At 42.2% G+C, this 19223-nt stretch overlaps 2 protein-coding genes across 5 annotated transcripts in view; one reads left to right on the forward strand and one right to left on the reverse strand.

Moving 5' to 3' along the window:
• Positions 1 to 10863, reverse strand: part of LOC110524330 (guanine nucleotide-binding protein subunit alpha-11) — a 108798-nt gene extending 97935 nt beyond the window's left edge. The window contains exon 1 of one of the 3 annotated variants that reach the window (XM_021603873.2): positions 9657 to 10863. In XM_021603873.2, coding sequence (XP_021459548.2) covers positions 9657 to 9792 — 136 coding nt within the window. In that variant the 5' untranslated portion in view covers positions 9793 to 10863. The remainder of the gene's footprint in view (positions 1 to 9656) is intronic. The other 2 variants (XM_021603870.2, XM_021603871.2) reach the window with 2 other exon arrangements.
• Positions 10864 to 11439: 576 nt separating this feature from the next.
• The window catches only part of LOC110524331 (guanine nucleotide-binding protein subunit alpha-11), a 31615-nt gene continuing 23831 nt past the window's right edge, over positions 11440 to 19223 (forward strand). Inside the window, exon 1 of one of the 2 annotated variants that reach the window (XM_036978081.1) lies at positions 11440 to 11634. In XM_036978081.1, the coding sequence (XP_036833976.1) occupies positions 11619 to 11634 (16 nt within the window). In that variant the 5' untranslated portion in view covers positions 11440 to 11618. The remainder of the gene's footprint in view (positions 11635 to 19223) is intronic. The other variant, XM_036978082.1, reaches the window with a different exon arrangement.

The raw sequence follows: 19223 nt of genomic DNA on the forward strand, positions 1-19223 counted from the left end.
TGGGGCGGTAGTCGTTTAGCTCAGTTACCTTAGCTTTCTTTTGAACAGGAACAGTGGTGGCCCTCTTGAAACATGTGGGAACAGCAGACTGGGATAAGGATTGATTGAATATGTCCGTAAACACACCAGCCAGCTGGTCTGCGCATGCTCTGAGGGCGCAGCTGGGGATGCCGTCTGGGCCTGCAGCCTTGCGAGGGTTAACACGTTTAAATGTTTTACTCACATCGGCTGCAGTGAAGGAGAGTCCGCATGTTTTGGTTGCGGGCCGTGTCCTGCGGAGTTTGCTACTCTGATACAGAAAAAGTGAACATACTGATGTTCTTTTTCAGAAACCTTTAGGTAGACCTAAGACATGGTCAAAAAGAACTAGACCTAACAGTTCCTAATTGCACATTATAATTTCAAATTTCAAAATAATATTCAAATCCATTATTCCTCCTCCAAACTTTACAGTTGGCACAATGCATTCGGACAGGTAGAGTTCTCCTGGCATCCACAAAACCCAGATTCGTCCATCGGACTGCCAGAAGGTGAAGCGATTCATCACTCCAGAGAACACGTTTCCACTGCTCCAGAGTCCAATGGCGGCAAGCTTTACACCACTCCAGCCAACGCTTGACATTGCACATGGTGATCTTAGGCTTGTGTGCGGCTGCTCGGCCATGGAAATCCATTTCGAAGCTCCCTACGAACAGTTCTTGGGCTGACCTTGCTTCCAGAGGCAGTTTGGAACTCGGTAGTGAGTGTTGAAACCGAGATAAGACAACTTTTACGCGCTTCAGCAGTCGGTGGTCCCATTCGGTGACCTTGTGTGGCCTACCACTTTGCGGCTGAGTCATTGTTGCTCCTAAATGTTTCCATTTCACAATAACAGCAATTACAGTTCACTGGGGCAGAAATTTGACAAACTGACTTTTTGTTGGGAAGGTGGCATCCTATGATGGTGTCACATTAAAAGTCACTGAGCTCTTCAGTAAGGCCATTTTACTGCCAATGTTTGTCTATGGACATTGCATGGATGTGTGCTCGACTTTATACCCATCAGCAACAGGTGTGGCTGAAGTAGCCGAAATCACTAAGTTGAAGGGGTGTCCACATACCTTCGTATATATAATTATGTATTGAAAATTGAGACAATGGCAAATAAGCACCCTGCTGTGTGCTCACTGCACTGCGCTGCCCATCACCAGACTCTGGAGGTGCAGAAAATTTGTGACATCACGATGTCATCACCATCGTCGGCCGTCAAGTTGACAGAGAAATAGAAATTGAGTAATAATTGGACGAAAGCGAAGTTGACATTCATTATAGGATATATGAGTGAAGACCACCTCTTCCAGGATAATAGGAGACACCATATTTCTCTCTCTTCTCAGCCAGGGGGCAGAAGAATCATGTCGAAACCAATTTAGGATGTACTAGCGCCTGTAAATACAATTTGAAGTTTGGTATGGATAATTGTCCTACCTCTTTCCAAGTTCATAAATTTTTTCCAGGCTCACTTACCTTGCAATCAATGTTCACTCAGCTGTGCGTGCAGTATGCCAGAATCGGCTGCGCAGCTCCCCCTGGACTGCCGAGCAGAAATGAAGCACGATATTGAACATCACTCAACTATCTAGCGCAGTTGTCAACAACCAGTTGATGTTCTGTAAAAAACCCAACGATAAAGCCTTGTTGCTATTTTTTTTTGTTTTGTCTCGGGATGTTGGCGGTAGGTGCATCCGATCCAGCTGCCCTGTGCCGGGTAGGCGATCTGTTGCCATTTTTAACTATTTCATGTGTCTCAAGGTACAAACTACCTTCATGGGCAGGCACAGAGAGCAAATCAATTGCACTATAAGCCTACCGCTAGCCAATCGGATGGCTCAGATGACAGTGTCTGCAGTATCGTAGCAGGCATAAAAGAAAGCTACAGCAAAGTTGATACTGTGAAATTCCAAAATGTTTAAAACCATGACTAGAGAGACAACAAATACAGCAAAGAGATGCTGTTTCTATGAGTGAATTCATGTTTAAGTTCTTACTCAGCACTGTCAACACTTTGTATTCAAAACTTATAAAATGCACCTTTTTCCTATTTCCATTCAGTGCTACAACAAGCACTGCAGCAGTAATAAATAGAGGAATATTTCACTTCCTCTGTTCATAAGAGCAACATGAATTTGTGCATGAGGCAGAAATAATGCAGAGCAACTCAACTTGTGTCTTAATCTGGAAGACTGTGACCCTTTTTGGTCAGGGAGATTTTGAGAGGGGGACCCTCCATCTGCTGAAACTGACCATCAGATGCAGGCACCATCAGCCCAATTAAATATATGTTCACTCAGCTGTGCTTCACAAGTAATACAACAGATATTTTACCGGTGTAATCATATATCCTACCTCAAATTTTTAAATATATACATTACCGTTCAAAAGTTTGGGGTTACTTAGAAATGTCCTTGTTTTTGAAAGAAAAAACATTTTTTTGTCCATTAAAATAACATGAAATTGATTAGAAATACCGTGTAGACGGCAGAGTCAGACGTTTCCAACTACAATAGTAATTTACAACATTAACGTCTACACTGTATTTCTGATCAATTTGATGTTCTTTTAAAATGGACAAAAACATTGCTTTTCTTTCAAAAACAAGGACATTTCTAAGTAACCCCAAACGTCTGAACGATAATGTATATATTTTTTTGTTTAATTAAAATGGCCTGACAAATAATGCATTAGCAGGGCAATTCAAGCAAAGCCAATATAAAGCTCCGCCTTATCTCAGTTCACGATGGCAACACCTACCCATAGCACACGCTCTAGCAAGTGTATCTCACTGATCATCCCTAAAGCCAACACCTCATTTGGCCGCCTTTCCTTCCAGTTCTCTGCTGCCTGTGACTGGAACGAATTGCAAAAATCGCTGAAGTTGGAGACTTATCTCCCTCACCAACTTTAAACATCTATCTGAGCAGCTAACCGATCGCTGCAGCTGTCCATCGGTAAATAGCCCACCCAATTTACCTACCACATCCCCATACTGTTTTTATTTATTTACTTTACTGCTCTTTTGCACACCAGTATCTCTACCTGCACATGACCATCTGATCATTTATCACTCCAGTGTTAATCTGCTAAATTGTAATTATTCGCCTACCTCATGCCTTTTGCACACAATGTATATAGACTTTTTTTTCTACTGTGTTATTGACTTGTTTATTGTTTACTCTGTGTTGTTGTCTGTTCACACTGCAGGGTAGCCTAGTGGTTAGAGCGTTGGACTAGTAACCAGAAGGTTGCAAGTTCAAACCCCCGAGCTGACAAGGTACAAATCTGTCGTTCTGCCCCTGAACAGGCAGTTAACCCACTGTTCCTAGGCCATCATTGAAAATAAGAATTTGTTCTTAACTGACTTGCCTAGTTAAATAAAGGTTAAAAAAATTTAAAAATAAACATCTTGGCCAGGTCGCAGTTGTAAATGAGAACTTTTCTCAACTAGCCTTCCTGGTGAAATAAAATTTAAAAATATGCGGTGATAATGTATTGGGCCTATAGCTTACTGCACAAACATCATTGCTACAGTACTGTTTTAGCCTTGCGTTTTTTAAGTCCTGTTATAAAAAAATCTGAGCGGTAGATCTTGGCTTGCATTTTGAATCTGTGATCTTGACTCAGAAAGGGTTGATGACCAGTGTTCTAGAGTTTTCCATGTTAACACGATCAAGGTTTCCCTTCACTGTGGCTGTTGATTGAATCAATGCAATATTAGCCACTTTCAATGCAATATAGCGAAACAAGACAAACTATGCAATAGATTTTGTTGTAGTCAGCCCATACTCTACACAGACCAGTGTGGCATAAACAATCAGAGCTGTAGGCTTACATGCAAATAGAGCTTCACCATAATATGGATTTGTGCCATTTACATTGAACTGTACTGTGTTTACAGCATGATCGTGAGTAGATGCACTTGTTTTAAGATCAAAGCGAGAGCTGCATGTAGCCACGTGTGCACATTTTGTTCATATTCTTTGCTAGTTAGTGAATTATTTGCACAGATATAGATCATTTGTAGTCAGCAATGGGAGAGTGATTGCTTCCTACAAGAGCACAAAACTTATACATTTCTAGACATCTTTGAAAAGCATGTCAGGTAAAGAGCTATTTTTTGTCTTAAAGGGGCAGTGTTGTATTTTGAGACAGGCTTGAATAAGCTAAGTAGCCAATAGGCAGAGGGTGGCATAGTTTGTCTGATTCTCTGTAATCATGGTATGGGAATAATAATGCATTTTATTTTCTTAAGTGGTTTCTTGCATCAAAAATCAACATTTTTACCACCTCCTTGTCTGGAGCACAAGTGGATAAACAGGTTCATGTCAAGCCATGCATGTTTTTTTCTAAAAGTCTTATGGAATGTAGGCCTACATTGAACACCACAAATTGACTGCTACTGTAGGCTAAATTATATAACAGCTATTTCTATATTAAAATGTTATGGGATACATAAGCTCCATTGGTTTTGATGGTAGGCCACTCTGGTAGGCTTACATTATGATAAAATAGCCACAGTAGTCTACATGACCACTTAAAACTGTATTGCAGGTACAGCCTAACTGTTCATAGCAAACACGCGCTGGAAGTTGCACCAAATTTTCACTATGTTCAAGTTTGCGCTCAGACCTGAAATTTGCTCAGTGCCGAAAACATTGCTGGCCATATACATTTTGAAGCCGCGCTATGGATTTGATCACAATAGCCAGAAGGGGGAGACAAGGGAAGCATTTAACTACAAAAATTCAGCTGTGGCAATATATTAATCTTGATAATAGATAATCTGCCGGTTAAAAAACCATGGATCCATCTAGTCCGGTCGAATTTAATTGAGTGTTCTGTTAAAGTTTCAGGCCATGGTTTTATCTAAGGAAGGGAATATCTCTATTCCCAAATATTTCAAATGGGAAACTATTGGGATGGAGTCCTCCATCAGGGTCGAGTGGCAGATTGTTAGATTTTATAACTTGAAATAGAGCTGCATTTGTCTATGATTATCTGAGCTTTTGGGAGGGATTGAGATATATTGTCAAGAGAAAGTCAGATATCGTCAGCATATAATGAGATTATGTGATCCATAGAAGTGAGAGATGAGTAATTTCCATCAATTATCAAATCGCCCGGGCCAGGGGATCCATAGACAAATTGAAGAGGTGAGAGAATCACCTTACCTGCTACTTCTAGTTATTCTGAACGGAACAGGTATTGCCTGTTATTACTATGGCTGAGGGATTGTCATATAGTACTTTAATCATGAAATTGGAGCTAAGACCCATATGTTCAAAAACCAACTAAAGATATGACCCTTCTAGTCTATCAAAAGCTTTTTCTGCGTCGAGAGAACTGCCCAAGGAGCTTTAGTTTCTGATGAAGCATGTAAGGTATGTAATAGACGGAGGTTCTGAGGATAATCATTTAATAAACTCGCTTTGGTCCAGATGTATCAATTTGGGTAAGTAAGTTTCGAGACGGGAAGACAGAACATTTGAAAATAGATATTAAACTGTGTTTATCAAAGAGAGGGAGTTTGTGAGAGCACTGTGTGGCATCCGTAACCTTTTTAATAAAAGCGGAATTAGTGCTGTATTTAAATCCCTTCCAAATGAACCTTTGAACGGCTGTGTTAATATTTTCAAGTAACAGTAACGGTGGAACTAATTGATTCCAAAGTGTTAAATAGACCTCAGGAGGAATACAGTCACAACCAGGTGCCTTTATTCATGTTATCCAATACCCTTTTGAGTTCATGGAGAGAAATGAGGGCTCCCAGCAAGCAGGCTTCCTCAGTTGAGAGGAGTTCTTATATATATTTTTTTTAATTACTCAATCTAGGCCTCCTGCAGTCTAAGGCACTACATCGTAGTGCTTGAGGCATCACTACAAACCCCGGTTCGATCCCGCGACCGGGAGACTGGCCCAACATCGTACGGGTTAGGGAAGGGTTTGGTCACGCTCTAGCGACTCCTGTGGCAGGCCGGGCGCATGCACGCTGACACGGTTGCCAGCAGTATGGTGTTTCCTCCGACACATTGGTGCGGGTGGCTTCCAGGGTTAAGCGAGCAGTGTGTCAAGAAGCAGTGCAGTGCTTGAGGACACATGGCTCTCGACCTTCGCCTCTCCCGAGTCCATACAGAAGTTGCAGCGATGGGACAAGACTATAAATACCAACTGGATATCACAAAATTGAGGAGAAAAATGGGGTAAATCATTATGAATTCATTCAATTTCAAATTTTCATAGAAAGTAAGATTTGTAGTAAGGAAATATTAAAGCTCCACCTTGTGGCTCTTTTACAAGATTCTGAAATGTGTATCTGGCAGTAACGAGCATGATGATCAGAAAGGCTTAAATGTTGAATTTCCATTTTCTTGATTTAAGAAAATAGAGTAGATAATAGTATTAAATCGACTTGGGAGAATGTTTTGTGCCTGTTTAATAGAAAGAGTAATCTTTTGCTTTAGGGTTATAAGCTCACCAGGCATCAATAAGGTTGTAATCAAATAGTATATGTTGGAGAGACTTGGTTGCCTGTGAATTGTAGTGGTCTTATTAGATTTGTACTAGATATGTCCATAATGGCATTCCCGTCTGTCCCAATAAACAGTTGGAATTCAGTTAATTCTAACACGCTGTTCAGAGAATCAAAAAATATATGATTATATACATTGAGAATACACATTAATAAAGGCCGTTCTCTTTCCATTATGGATACATTATACACTTCTTGGTCTTTACCAATGATGGTGATTGAGTTTATGTATCATTATGATTACATCATTCATTTTGTTTGGGGCTGATCAAAAATCAGCCAGTTTGTACAAATGGTTCTCTATTCTAATGCGTGTCCTTTTGGTGCAGGTGTGTTTCTTCGAGCATTGCTATTTCAATATGGTTTCTTGCTAGAATATCAAGACAGCTGGAACATTTGCTAGCAATATTAAGGGCTTTCAAATTCCATAAGAGAATAGCTAGTGTTGCCATTGTTTTTCTAAAATGTAATTGTTATCTTTGGTGTTGATAAGCCCATGAAAGTCAAATAAAAAGCTGGACCCACAGGGAAACCCACCCATTGACTGGTATCCCTTTCTTCTCTTTCTAAAACACTTGAGCGTGCGGTCTCTGACCAACTCTCATTATCTCCCTTAGAACAATCTTCTTGACCCTAACCAGACAGGCGTCAAGGCAGCTTACTCAACAGACCACTCTCCTCTGTGTCAGAGGCTCTCCACTCTGCCAAAGCGGACTTTCTCCCCTCATCCTCCTAGATCAGGGGTGGGCAAACTTTTTGGCTCGAGGGCCACATCGGGATGGGGGACCAATGGATGGGGGACCAATGGTTAAAATCAATTTGTGGGGTCCTCCCGAGTGGCGCAGTGGTCTAAGGCACTGCATCGCAGTACTTGAGGCATCACTACAGACCTGGGTTCGATCGCAGGCTGTGTTACAGCTGGCCGTGACTGGAAGACCCATGAGGCGGCGCACAATTGGCCCAGCGTCATCCGTGTTAGGAGAGGGTTTGGCAGGCTAAGATTTCCTTGTTCCATCGCGCTCTAGTGACTCCTGTGACAGGCCGGTAGCATGTTTCCTCCGACACATTGGTGCGGCTGGCTTCTGGGTTAAGCGGGTATTGTGTCAAGAAGCAGTGCGGCTTGGCTGGGTCGTGTTTTGGAGGACGCACAGCTCTCGACCTTAACCTCTGTACGGGAGTTGCAGAGATGGCACAAGACTAACTACCAATTGAATACCACGGAATTGGGGAGAAAAAAAAGGGGTAAAAAAATGTAACTACAAATTTATAAATATATGTATGCCTCGCGGGCTGGATTGAAGTGCCTGACGGGCCAGTTACGGCCTGTTGGCCTACTTTGCCCCCCCTTGGTCCTAGATCTATCCACTGCCTTCAAAACCGTGAGCCATCAGATCCTCCACCATCTCAGGGTTGGGTGTCTCAGGCTCTGCACATTCCTGGATTGCATCCTACCTGGCAGGTAGACAGGATCTGTGTCTGCACCACGTGCTTTCACTACTGGTGTCCCCCAGGGCTCGGTTCTAGACCCTCTTCTCTCTCTCTACACACAGTCACTCTGCACTGTCATTTCCTCACATTGTCTATTCTATCATTACTATGCGGATGACATCTCTTTTCCTTACCCCCTTTCTGACACCCAGGCGGCGACACACATTGTCTGACAGATATCTCAGCTTGGATGTTGGCCCACCACCTGAAGCTAAACCTCGGAGCTGTCCTCCTCCCGGGAAAGGCCTGCCCGCTTCAAGAACTCTCCATCACAGCTGACAAGTCCACAGTGTCCCCATCCCAGAGTGCAAAGAACCTTGGCATAATCCTGGACAACACCCTGTAGTTCTCTGCAAACATTAAAGCAGACTCGTTCATGCTCTAAAAACACCCAAAGAGTACGACCTTTCCTCACACAGCTCAGGTCCTAATCCAGGCCAAACTGGGTGCACTTTTTGGTTTTTGCCTAGAACCACACAGCTGATTCAAATAATCAAAGCTTGATTAGTTGGTTATTTGAATCAGCTGTGTGGTGCTAGAACAAAACTAAAATGTGCACCCAGTGGGAGCCCCAGGACCGAGTTTGAGAAATCCTGGTCTAGACTCGTGCAACTGTTGGCTTGACTCCCCGCTTGTGCCATCAACTTATTCAGAATGGCGCAGCCCGCCTGGTCTTCAACCATCCAAAGTGGCTTCCAGTTGAAGCTTGCATTATCTTCAAGACCGATTCCGCCACTTCTGGTCTCTTGGCCCTAACCACCCCTACGGGAGGGCAGCTCCCGCACAGCCCAGTCAAAGCTCTTCTCTGTCCTGGCACCCCAATGGTGGAACAAGCGTCCCCCTAAAGTCAGCACAGTGGAGTCCCTGCCCATCTTTTGAAACTGTAACTCTTGGAAGTTATCTTAAATAACTTACAGTGCTCCCAACACCCTCGAAATAAAACCACTTTGCTGATAAATACTTTGCTGAGGGGAAATTAACTTGATACTGATAAATGTCACATTGTCAAAGATACATTTTCAGTTATCAAAACGTCACACCAGGGAAAGCCTACATAAAACAGACCTTGTTTGAACTGGTTCTACAATCTCCTATGGGAAAAATGAATGGTGAAAAAAACGATTGGAACGATTTCTGTGCTTGACTGCTAGGTTTTATGACGTGTCCACTGTGGGGCTCATGTTTGTCCTATGCACTGTAATACTTCACGTAGAATCCTCAAAATAAAATATTTATTTGTCACATGTTTCAAATACAACAGGTGTAGACTTTCCCGTGATATGCACGAGTCCTTTACAAACAATGCAGAGTTGCTCTCACAATGCCATCCAAATCATAAAGTCAAATCGCTTTACATATCGGATAACGTAGGGAAACGTTGTGGTTTACAACAGCAACAGCATGGCTGTTATGTAATTGGGGGCAACTTGTTTTGCATACTATAAATCCTTATAGATCAAATACAACACTCATATCATTATGATGAATGGTATCACTTCAGCAATGATGCATAATTGACTCCGAAATTGAAAGCCATCACATACCAATCACAATAATTGAAGACGTGTGTGTATGGAGGAAGAATGGTTTAATGTTACTGTACCCAACAAAAGAAGTTTAAGTTCCCTCCTCGCGTCTCGCTTGTCTCGACGGAGCTGCTTATCGATCTCGGCGTTGATTCGTTTGGACTCCTTCGCCTCCTCGCTCAGGCAACAACCCATCATGGATTCTAAAGTCATCACCGCAGTATTTAAACGCCAGACTTGAATGCGGCGCCCACACCTCACACTTAATAGCAAATAATTGTCCCAATTCCCTTTGTAAATCCGAATGGACAGTCCAATGGTAAAAATAAATGAGTGGTGTGGATGCAACAAATGTAGCCAGCTAGCTACGAAGTTTGGCCTCTTGAGGACGCCTTTGCGCGAGCTAGCATTGGGCAGTTACAGCAAATATTTGACAGCTTGTAAGTCTCTAGTCAAGGCAGATACAACTAGCTAATATGGCCCAGTTAAACGCGATAGCACCTAGCCAGCGACAATAGCTAGCTAGCTCTTCACAGTCAACAGGATAGTTAACGTTTCAGTCCAAAAATGACCAATGTATTTCTAACTAAATGTCGTAGTTCTCCAGCAACGACTCTTCCAACGCATTTAAATTGCCGTGTGCTTACCAACCCAAGACCCGGAGACAACGGGACAAACTTGGCTGCCACATCTGTACAGTCTCATGCTACGCCTAGCCGCCCCAGAACCAAGACCATAAAACGTCCGAGTAGTGACAAAGAGCCTCTGTGAATGAAACTGTCCATCTGCTAGTTAACTAAATTTCTAACTAGCTGTTAAACGGCAAAACACGACGAAGATTAAAAACAAAAAAAGTACTCGCGTTATCTAGCTAGGATAGCAAGCTACTGTACTGTACCTAGCTTGTGTTGTATTTGCCAGCCGTGACCACCTAGCTAACAAGTATGGCTAACGTTAGATAGCTGGCTAAAATATATAGCTAGGCGGGCTAGCTAAACATATATGACACTTAGCTAGCTAAAACGCCAAATTTGGCTAACGTTCATTGTGGTATCATCCTCCAAAAATGTAGATAGATTCAAACTAATCAAACACTTATAAAACGCTCGCTGACAACAAAAGGGGCATTGCCTTGAATGTTTCGTGCGTTTATCGCCCCTTTTAATTTTTTCCCCTTGGTAATCACGCGTCAGCCCGGGTGTGATGTACACTCACTCACTACCTTGTTGCTGGCTACACTTGGGAGGAAAAGTCACTGACAGAGCGAAAGCAAATCAAGACAGAGAATGAGGGGGGGTAATCAAAGCTGAATGGGTGGGGTTTACACGCTGTCATTGCGGGCAGGTCTAAAAACTGCCAAGTTTGTTAGAGAAACCGACAAACCATAGACTTAGATAGGCATGTCTGTGAGAGCACTGACAGTGCCAGAGAGGTAGAGGCGAAGCGGTAATACACAGCTATATGCAGAGCGCCTGCTTTTCGGCCCTTGGGATAATGACTCCCATTGTTAGGGCGTTGACCATCTCGTCATTATATACAGTATCTCTGGCAGGGCTATTGAGAACCATCTCCATTTTGAAGTAGCCAATTTTCTTATTTGAGTTGGCAAACCAACTGAAAGGGTACATACTGTCACCTGGAGTGTGTTTGAACAGGCACAACGCCAAGTTTGGCAATTTACCGCCACCTGCAGTTATGGAATGTTTTACTGCCATCTGCAGTTATGGAATGCTTGCTCACGAGTGTAATTCATTGGCTGATCCACCTGGTGATCTGGATGAAATTATGTGATCCTTCCTTTTCCCATGGGAAGTCCCACCCAGTTGACTACTTAAAAATAGTGAAAGTCCTTAAACGCTTTCCCCGTGCTAAAATTCGTTTGTAGTACTAGAGCCCTCTATCTAACTCTATGCAACAAACAATCTTTCCTTTCGAGGAGTGTCGACCACAGATCCAGAAATTTGACTGGATGGACAACGCCCATCTTTTGTCAAACATCTATAGTTAGCCTACTCCACTGTTGCAAAAGTAGGCCACAAATGTTCCAACTTTATGGTAGGTACAATTCAACACCTGAGGAAGACAGATATACATTGCTAACATTTTGTAGAGAATTAAAGGGATAGTACATATTGGTTTCATTACCATGTAGGCCTAAGCACTCTATGGACAATGTAAGACAGCAATCCATGCTTTGTTTATGTTTACCTGGCCACTGTTTTCAAATGCAGTCCAAAACCAATGCAAGTACATTTTTTGCTTTCCGGTCCAAATCATCTTAAAGTGACTGACATTGGTTGCCTAGCTCAATTAAGTTACTTCATTGATGATTTGGACATGGAGCGTGGAATCAAAGCTTGGATCACTATCGTACCTTGTCCACAGACTGCCTACAGGGTGTAAGGAAACCAATCCGTCCTTTTGTAATTTGGGTGATCCATCCTTTAATCAGATGTATTTTTCTCATTCTCATCTATCAATTTGCAGTTCTCTACTCTATGTTTGTACTATCTGCATTGACCTTATCTTGCACTTACTATGCACACTCACAAGAATATACAGTTGAAGTCGGAAGTTTATACGCCTTAGCCAAATACTTTTAACTCAGTTTTTCACAATTACTGTCATTTAATCCTAATAAAAATTATTTGTCTTAGGACAGTTAGGATCACCACTTTATTTTAAGAATGTGAAATGTCAGAATAATAGTATAGAGTGATTTATTTCAGCTTTTATTTCTTTCATCACATTCCCAGTGGGTCAGAGGTTTACATACACTAAATTAGCATTTGGTAGCATTGCCTTTAAATTGTTTAACTTGGGTCAAACGTTTCGGGTTAGCCTTCCGCAAGCTTGGGTGAATTTTGTCCCATTCCTCCTGACAGAGCTGGTATAACTGAGTCAGGTTTGTAGGCCTCCTTGCTCGCACACGCTTTTTCAGTTCTGCCCACACATTTTCTATAGGATTGAGGTCAGAGCTTTGTGATGGCCACTCCAATACCTTGACTTTGTTGTCCTTAAGCCATTTTCTCACAACTTTGGAAGTATGCTTGGGGTCATTGTCCATTTGGAAGACCCATTTGCGACCAAGCTTTAACTTCCTGACTGATGTCTTAAGATGTTGCTTCAATATATCCACATAATTTTCTTCCTCATGAAGCTATCTATTTTGTGAAGTGCACCAGTCCCTCATGCAGCAAAGCACCCTCACAACATGATGCTGCCACCCCCGTGCTTCACGGTTGGGATGGTGTTCTTCAGCTTGCAAGCCTCCCCCTTTGTCCTCCAAACATAACGATGGTCATTATGGCCAAACAGTTCTATTTTTGTTTCATCAGACCAGAGGACATTTCTCCAAAAAGTACAATCTTTGTCCCCATGTGCAGTTGCAAACCGTATTCTGGCTTTTTTTAATGGAGGTTTTGGAGCAGTGGTTTCTTCCTTGGTGAGCGGCATTTCAGCTTATGTCAATATAGGACTTGTTTTACTGTGGATATAGATACTTTTATACCTGTTTCCTTCAGCATCTTCACAAGGTCCTTTGCTGTTGTTCTGGGATTGAGTTGCACTTTTCACACCAAAGTACGTTAATCTCTAGGAGACAGAAGGCGTCTCCTTCCTGAGCGGTATGACGGCTGCGTGGTCCCATGGTGTTTATACTTGCATACTATTGTTTGTACAGATGAAAGTGGTACCTTCAGGCATTTGGAAATTGTCCTCAAGGATGAACCAGACCATTTTTTTTCTGAGGTCTTGGTTGATTTCTTTTGATTTTCCCATGATGTCAAGCAAAGAGGCACTGAGTTTGAAGGTAGGCCTTGAAATACATCCACAGGTACACCTCCAAATGACTCAAATGGTGTCAATTAGCCTTTCAGAAGCTTCTAAAGCTATGACATAATTTTCTGGAATTTTCTAAGCTTTTTAAAGGCACAGTCAATTTAATATATGTAAATGTCTAACCCACTGGAATTGTGATATAGTGAATTATTAGTGGAATAATCTGTCTGTAAACAATTGTTGGAAAAATTACTTGTATCATGCACAAAGTACAGTGCCTTGCGAAAGTATTCGGCCCCCTTGAACTTTGCGACCTTTTGCCACATTTCAGGCTTCAAACATAAAGATATAAAACTGTATTTTTTTGTGAAGAATCAACAACAAGTGGGACACAATCATGAAGTGGAACGACATTTATTGGATATTTCAAACTTTTTTAACAAATCAAAAACTGAAAAATTGGGCGTGCAAAATTATTCAGCCCCCTTAAGTTAATACTTTGTAGCGCCACCTTTTGCTGCGATTACAGCTGTAAGTCGCTTGGGGTATGTCTCTATCAGTTTTGCACATCGAGAGACTGAAATTTTTTCCCATTCCTCCTTGCAAAACAGCTTGAGCTCAGTGAGGTTGGATGGAGAGCATTTGTGAACAGCAGTTTTCAGTTCTTTCCACAGATTCTCGATTGGATTCAGGTCTGGACTTTGACTTGGCCATTCTAACACCTGGATATGTTTATTTTTGAACCATTCCATTGTAGATTTTGCTTTATGTTTTGGATCATTGTCTTGTTTGAAGACAAATCTCCGTCCCAGTCTCAGGTCTTTTGCAGACACCATCAGGTTTTCATTCAGTCATTTAGGTCAACATTGGATCATTCAGAGATCATCACTGAACTTCTGGAGAGAGTTTGCTGCACTGAAAGTAAAGGGGCTGAATAATTTTGCACGCCCAATTTTTCAGTTTTTGATTTGTTAAAAAAGTTTGAAATATCCAATAAATGTTGTTCCACTTCATGATTGTGTCCCACTTGTTGATTCTTCACAAAAAAATACAGTTTTATATCTTTATGTTTGAAGCCTGAAATGTGGCAAAAGGTTGCAAAGTTCAAGGGGGCCGAATACTTTCGCAAGGCACTGTAGATGTCCTAACCGACTTGCCAAAATGATAGTTTGTTAACAAGAAATGTGTGGAGTGGTTGAAAAACAAGTTTTAATGACTCCAACCTAAGTGTATGTAGACTTCTGACTTCAACTGTACATACTGTACACACTCACTCACACACACCACACTTACTCTCACACAAAACCCACACACATTCACATACACTACATGCACACACACGCATACCGACACAACATACACACACTTTCACACTCATCATATGCTTCTGCAACTCTGTTCTTTATTCTTACTGGTATTATTATCTATTCTGATGTCTAGTCACTTTACCATGCCTTTATGTACATATCTACATCAAATACCTTGTACCCCTGCACACTGATCTGGTAGTGGTATTCCCTGTATATAGCTTCAGTGTTGTGTATTTTATTACTCTTGTGTTGCTATTTTTATTTGTATTATTATTGCTAAAATCTGCATCGTTGGAAAGGGCTCATGAGCAAGCATTTCACTGTAAAGTCTACATCAGTTGTATTCGGCGCATGTGACAAATAACATTTTACTTTATTGGATCAGTTTGAAATAATTGCTTTTTTGTCAAATATTGGCTTGGCATTCAAGTAGGCAATATTCCTGACTCTGCCAGGACTGTGATGTCCATGACTGAAAATAATCACATGATGATAATGGCTTATAAATAGGCCAGTCCAATCCTAATTCTGTTGTGTATTTATTACTGTTCTGTACAGTAGCCTAAAATAAACTTGCTGCTCTACATATGCTATATGGTGGTGTATCAATATTTTGTGGTGAAGTTAGATGTTCAGTTCTTCTTCTTCTTCTTCTTCATACAATGAACAAAAATGTAAATGCAACAATTTAAAAGATTTTACTGAATTACAGCTCATATAATGAAATCAGTCAATTGAAATAAATTCATTATGCCCGAATCTATGGATTTCACATGATTGGGAATACGGGCAACTCTATGTGACCTTTTTTTTAAAGGTCACATAGAGTTGACCAGGCTGTTGATTGTGGCCTGTGGAATGTTGTCCCACTCCTCTTCAATGGCTGTGTGAAGTTGCTGGATATCGGTGGGAACTTGAACAGGCTGTCATACACTTCGATCCAGAGCATCTCAAACACGCTCAATGGGTGGTGGTGACATGTCTGATGAGTATGCAGGCCATGGAAGAACTGGGATATTTTCAGCTTCCAGGAATTGTGTACAGATCCTTGCGACATGGGACTGTGCATTATCATGCTGAAACATGAAGCGGAAATGGGCCTCAAGATCTCGTCACAGTATCTCTGTGTATTCAAATTGCCATCGATAAAATGCAATTGTGTTCGTTGTCCATAGCTTATGCCTACCCATACCATAACCTCACTGCCACCATGGGGCACTCTGTTCACAAAGTTGACATCAGCAAACCGCTACCCACACAACGGCAGTAAATCTGTCTGCCATCTGCCCAGTACATTTGAAACCAGGATTCATCCGTGAAGAACACACTTCTCTAGCATGCAAGTGGCCATCGAAGGTGAGCATTTGCCCACTGAAGTTGGTTACAATGCTGAACTGCAGTCAGGTCAAGACCTTGGTGTGGATGACAAGCAGGCAGATGAGCTTCCCTGAGACGGTTTATGCAGAAATGCTCTGATTGTGCAAACCCACACTTTCGTCAGCTGTCTGGGTAGCTGGTCTCAGACAATCCCGCAGGTGAAGATGCCGGATGTGGAGGTCCTGGGCTGGCGTGGTTACACATGGTCTGCGGTTGTGAGGCCATTTGAACATACTGACAAATTATTTAAACAATGTTGGAGGCAGTTTATGGTAGAGAAATTAACATTCAATGTTCTGGCAACAGCTCTGGTGGACATTCCTGCAGTCAGAATGCCAGTTGCGCGCTGCTTCAAAACTTGAGACATCTGTGGCGTTGTGTTACAAAACTGCACATTTTGGAGTGGCCTTTTATTGTCCACAGCACAAGGTGCACCAGTGTAATGATCATACTGTTTAATCAGCTTCTTGATATGCCACACCTGTCAGGCGGATTGATAATCTTGTCAAGGGACAAATGCTCACTAACAGGGATGTAAACAAATTTGTTCACAACATTTGAGAGAAATAAAGTTTTTGTGTGTATGAAAAATGTATTTTATTTAAACTCATGGAACATTGTTGCATTTATATTTTTACTTTCTTTATCCGTAAATTCAGATCCTTCTGACTCATTATTACTGATAATAATGGTACTCAAAACCTTATGACACCAGTGCCACTCAGTCTCCATTGCTATATCGTGTAGGAGGCAAAATAGTTATAATGGCCCTGTGATGATGGCACTGATTAACTATTGCAGCTATGGGCTGGCTATGGCCCTAGTACTGCAGATAAGCATCAATATTGTGTCTGTTGTATGTTGCTCTGTTACACTGAATTAATTGACATTCTGTACATTATAGGGTAGCATGCTTCCCATGTATACATGTATTATGTGTTACGTCTGCAAACTTGTTTGAAACCATAATGAAAGTGAAACAGAGCAGTAGTTTGGCACAGGCACAGCCATGCATACAGAATACAACCACAGGGCAAATGGTACTGTAATTTTTTATTTCACCTTTATTTAACCAGGTAGGACAGTTGAGAACAAGTTCTCATTTACAACTGCAACCTGGCCAAGATAAAGCAAAGCAGTGCGACACAAACAACACAGTTACACATGGGATAAACAAACGTACCGTCAATAACACAATGGAAAGCATCTATATAAAGTGTGTGCAAATTGCTTAAGATTAGGGATGTAAGGCAATAAATAGGCCACAGTGGCGAAATAATTACAATTTAGCAATTAAACACTGATAGATGTGCAGAAGATGAATGTGCAAGTAGAGATACTGGGGTGCAAAGGAGCAAAAAAATAAATAACAATATGGGGATGAGTTAGTTGGGTGAGCTATTTACAGATGGGCTGTGTACTGTACGGGTGCAATGATCGGTGAGCTGCTCTAACAGCTGAGTGAGGGAGATATGAGTCTCCGGCTTCAGTGATTTTTGCAATTCGTTCCAGTCATTGGCAGCAATTAACTGGAAAGCCAACTCCTCCAAAGAGGAGTTGGCTTTGGGGATGACCAGTGAAATATACCTGCTGGAGCGCGTGCTACAGGTGAGTGCTGCTATGGTGACCAGTGAGCTGAGATAAGGCGGGGCTTTACCTAGCAAAGACTTATAGATGACCTGGAGCCAGTAGGTTTGGCAACGAATATGAAGCGAGGGCCAGCCAATGAGAGCATACAGGTCACAGTGGTGGGTAGTATATGGGGCTTTGGTGACAAAACGGATGGCATTGTGATAGACTACATCCAATTTGCTGAGTAGAGTGTTGGAGGCTATTTTGTAAATTACATCGCCAAAGTCAAGGATCGGTAGGATAGTCAGTTTTACGAGGGTATGTTTGGCAGCATGAGTGAAGGATGCTTTGTTGTGAAATAGGAAGCCGATTCTAGATTTTATTTGGATTGGAGATGCTTAATGTGAGTCTGGAAGGAGATTTTACAGTATAAACAGACACCTAGGTATTTGTAGTTGTCCACATGTTCTAGGTCAGATCTGTCCAGAGTAGTGATGCTAGACGGGCGGGCGGGGCGGGCAGCGATCAGGTGAAGAGCATGCATTTAGTTTTACTTGCATATAAGAGCAGTTGGAGGCCACGGAAGGAGTGTTGTATGGCATTGAAGCTTGTTTGGAGGTTTGTTATTAACACAGTGTCCAAAGAAGGGCCAGAAGTATACAGAATGATATACGTCTGCGTAGAGGTGGATCAGGGAATCACCAGCAGCTAGAACGACATCATCGATGTATACAGAGAAAAGAGTCGGCCCGAAAATTGAACCCTGTGGCACCCCCATAGAGACTACAAGAGGTCCGGACAACAGGCCCTCCGATTTGACACACTGAACTCTATCTGAGAAGTAGTTTGTGAACCAGGTAAGGCAGTCATTTGAGAAACCAAGGCTGTTGAGTCTGCCGATAAGAATGTGGTGAATGACAGAGTCGAAAGCCTTGACCAGGTCGATAAAGACTGCTGCACAGTATTGTCTGTTATCGATGGCGGTTATGATATCGTTTTGGACCTTGAGCGTGGCTGAGGTGCACCCATGACCCGCTCGGAAACCGGATTGCATAGCGGAGAAGGTACGGTGGAATTCGAAATGGTCGGTGATCTGTTTATTAACTTAGCTTTAGAAAGGCAGGGTAGGATAGATATAGGTCTGTATCAGTTTGGGTCTAGAGTGTCTCCCCCTTTAGGGATCTCAGAAGATACGAAAGAGGTTGAACAGGCTAGTAATAGGGGTTGCAACAATTGCAGCGGATCATTTTAGGAAGAGAGGGTCCAGATTGTCTAACCCAGCTGATTTGTAGGGGTCCAGATTGTGCAACTCGTTCAGAACATCAACTATCTGGATTTGGGTAAAGGAGAAATGGGGGAGGCTTGGGCAAGTAGCTGTGGGGGGTGCAGACCTGTTGACCGGGGTAGGGGTAGCCAGGTGGAAAGCATGGTCAAAAAAATATGCTTATTGAAATTCTCAATTATCGTAGATTTATCGGTGGTGACAATGTTTCCTAGCCTTAGTGCAGTGGGCAGCGGGGAGAAGGTGCTCTTATTCTCCATGGACTTTACAGTGTCCCAGAACTCTTTGGAGTTTGTGCCACAGGATGCAAATTTCTGTTTGAA

This window comes from Oncorhynchus mykiss, chromosome 5 (assembly GCF_013265735.2).
Source record: "Oncorhynchus mykiss isolate Arlee chromosome 5, USDA_OmykA_1.1, whole genome shotgun sequence".
NCBI classification, from domain to species: Eukaryota; Metazoa; Chordata; class Actinopteri; order Salmoniformes; family Salmonidae; genus Oncorhynchus; species Oncorhynchus mykiss.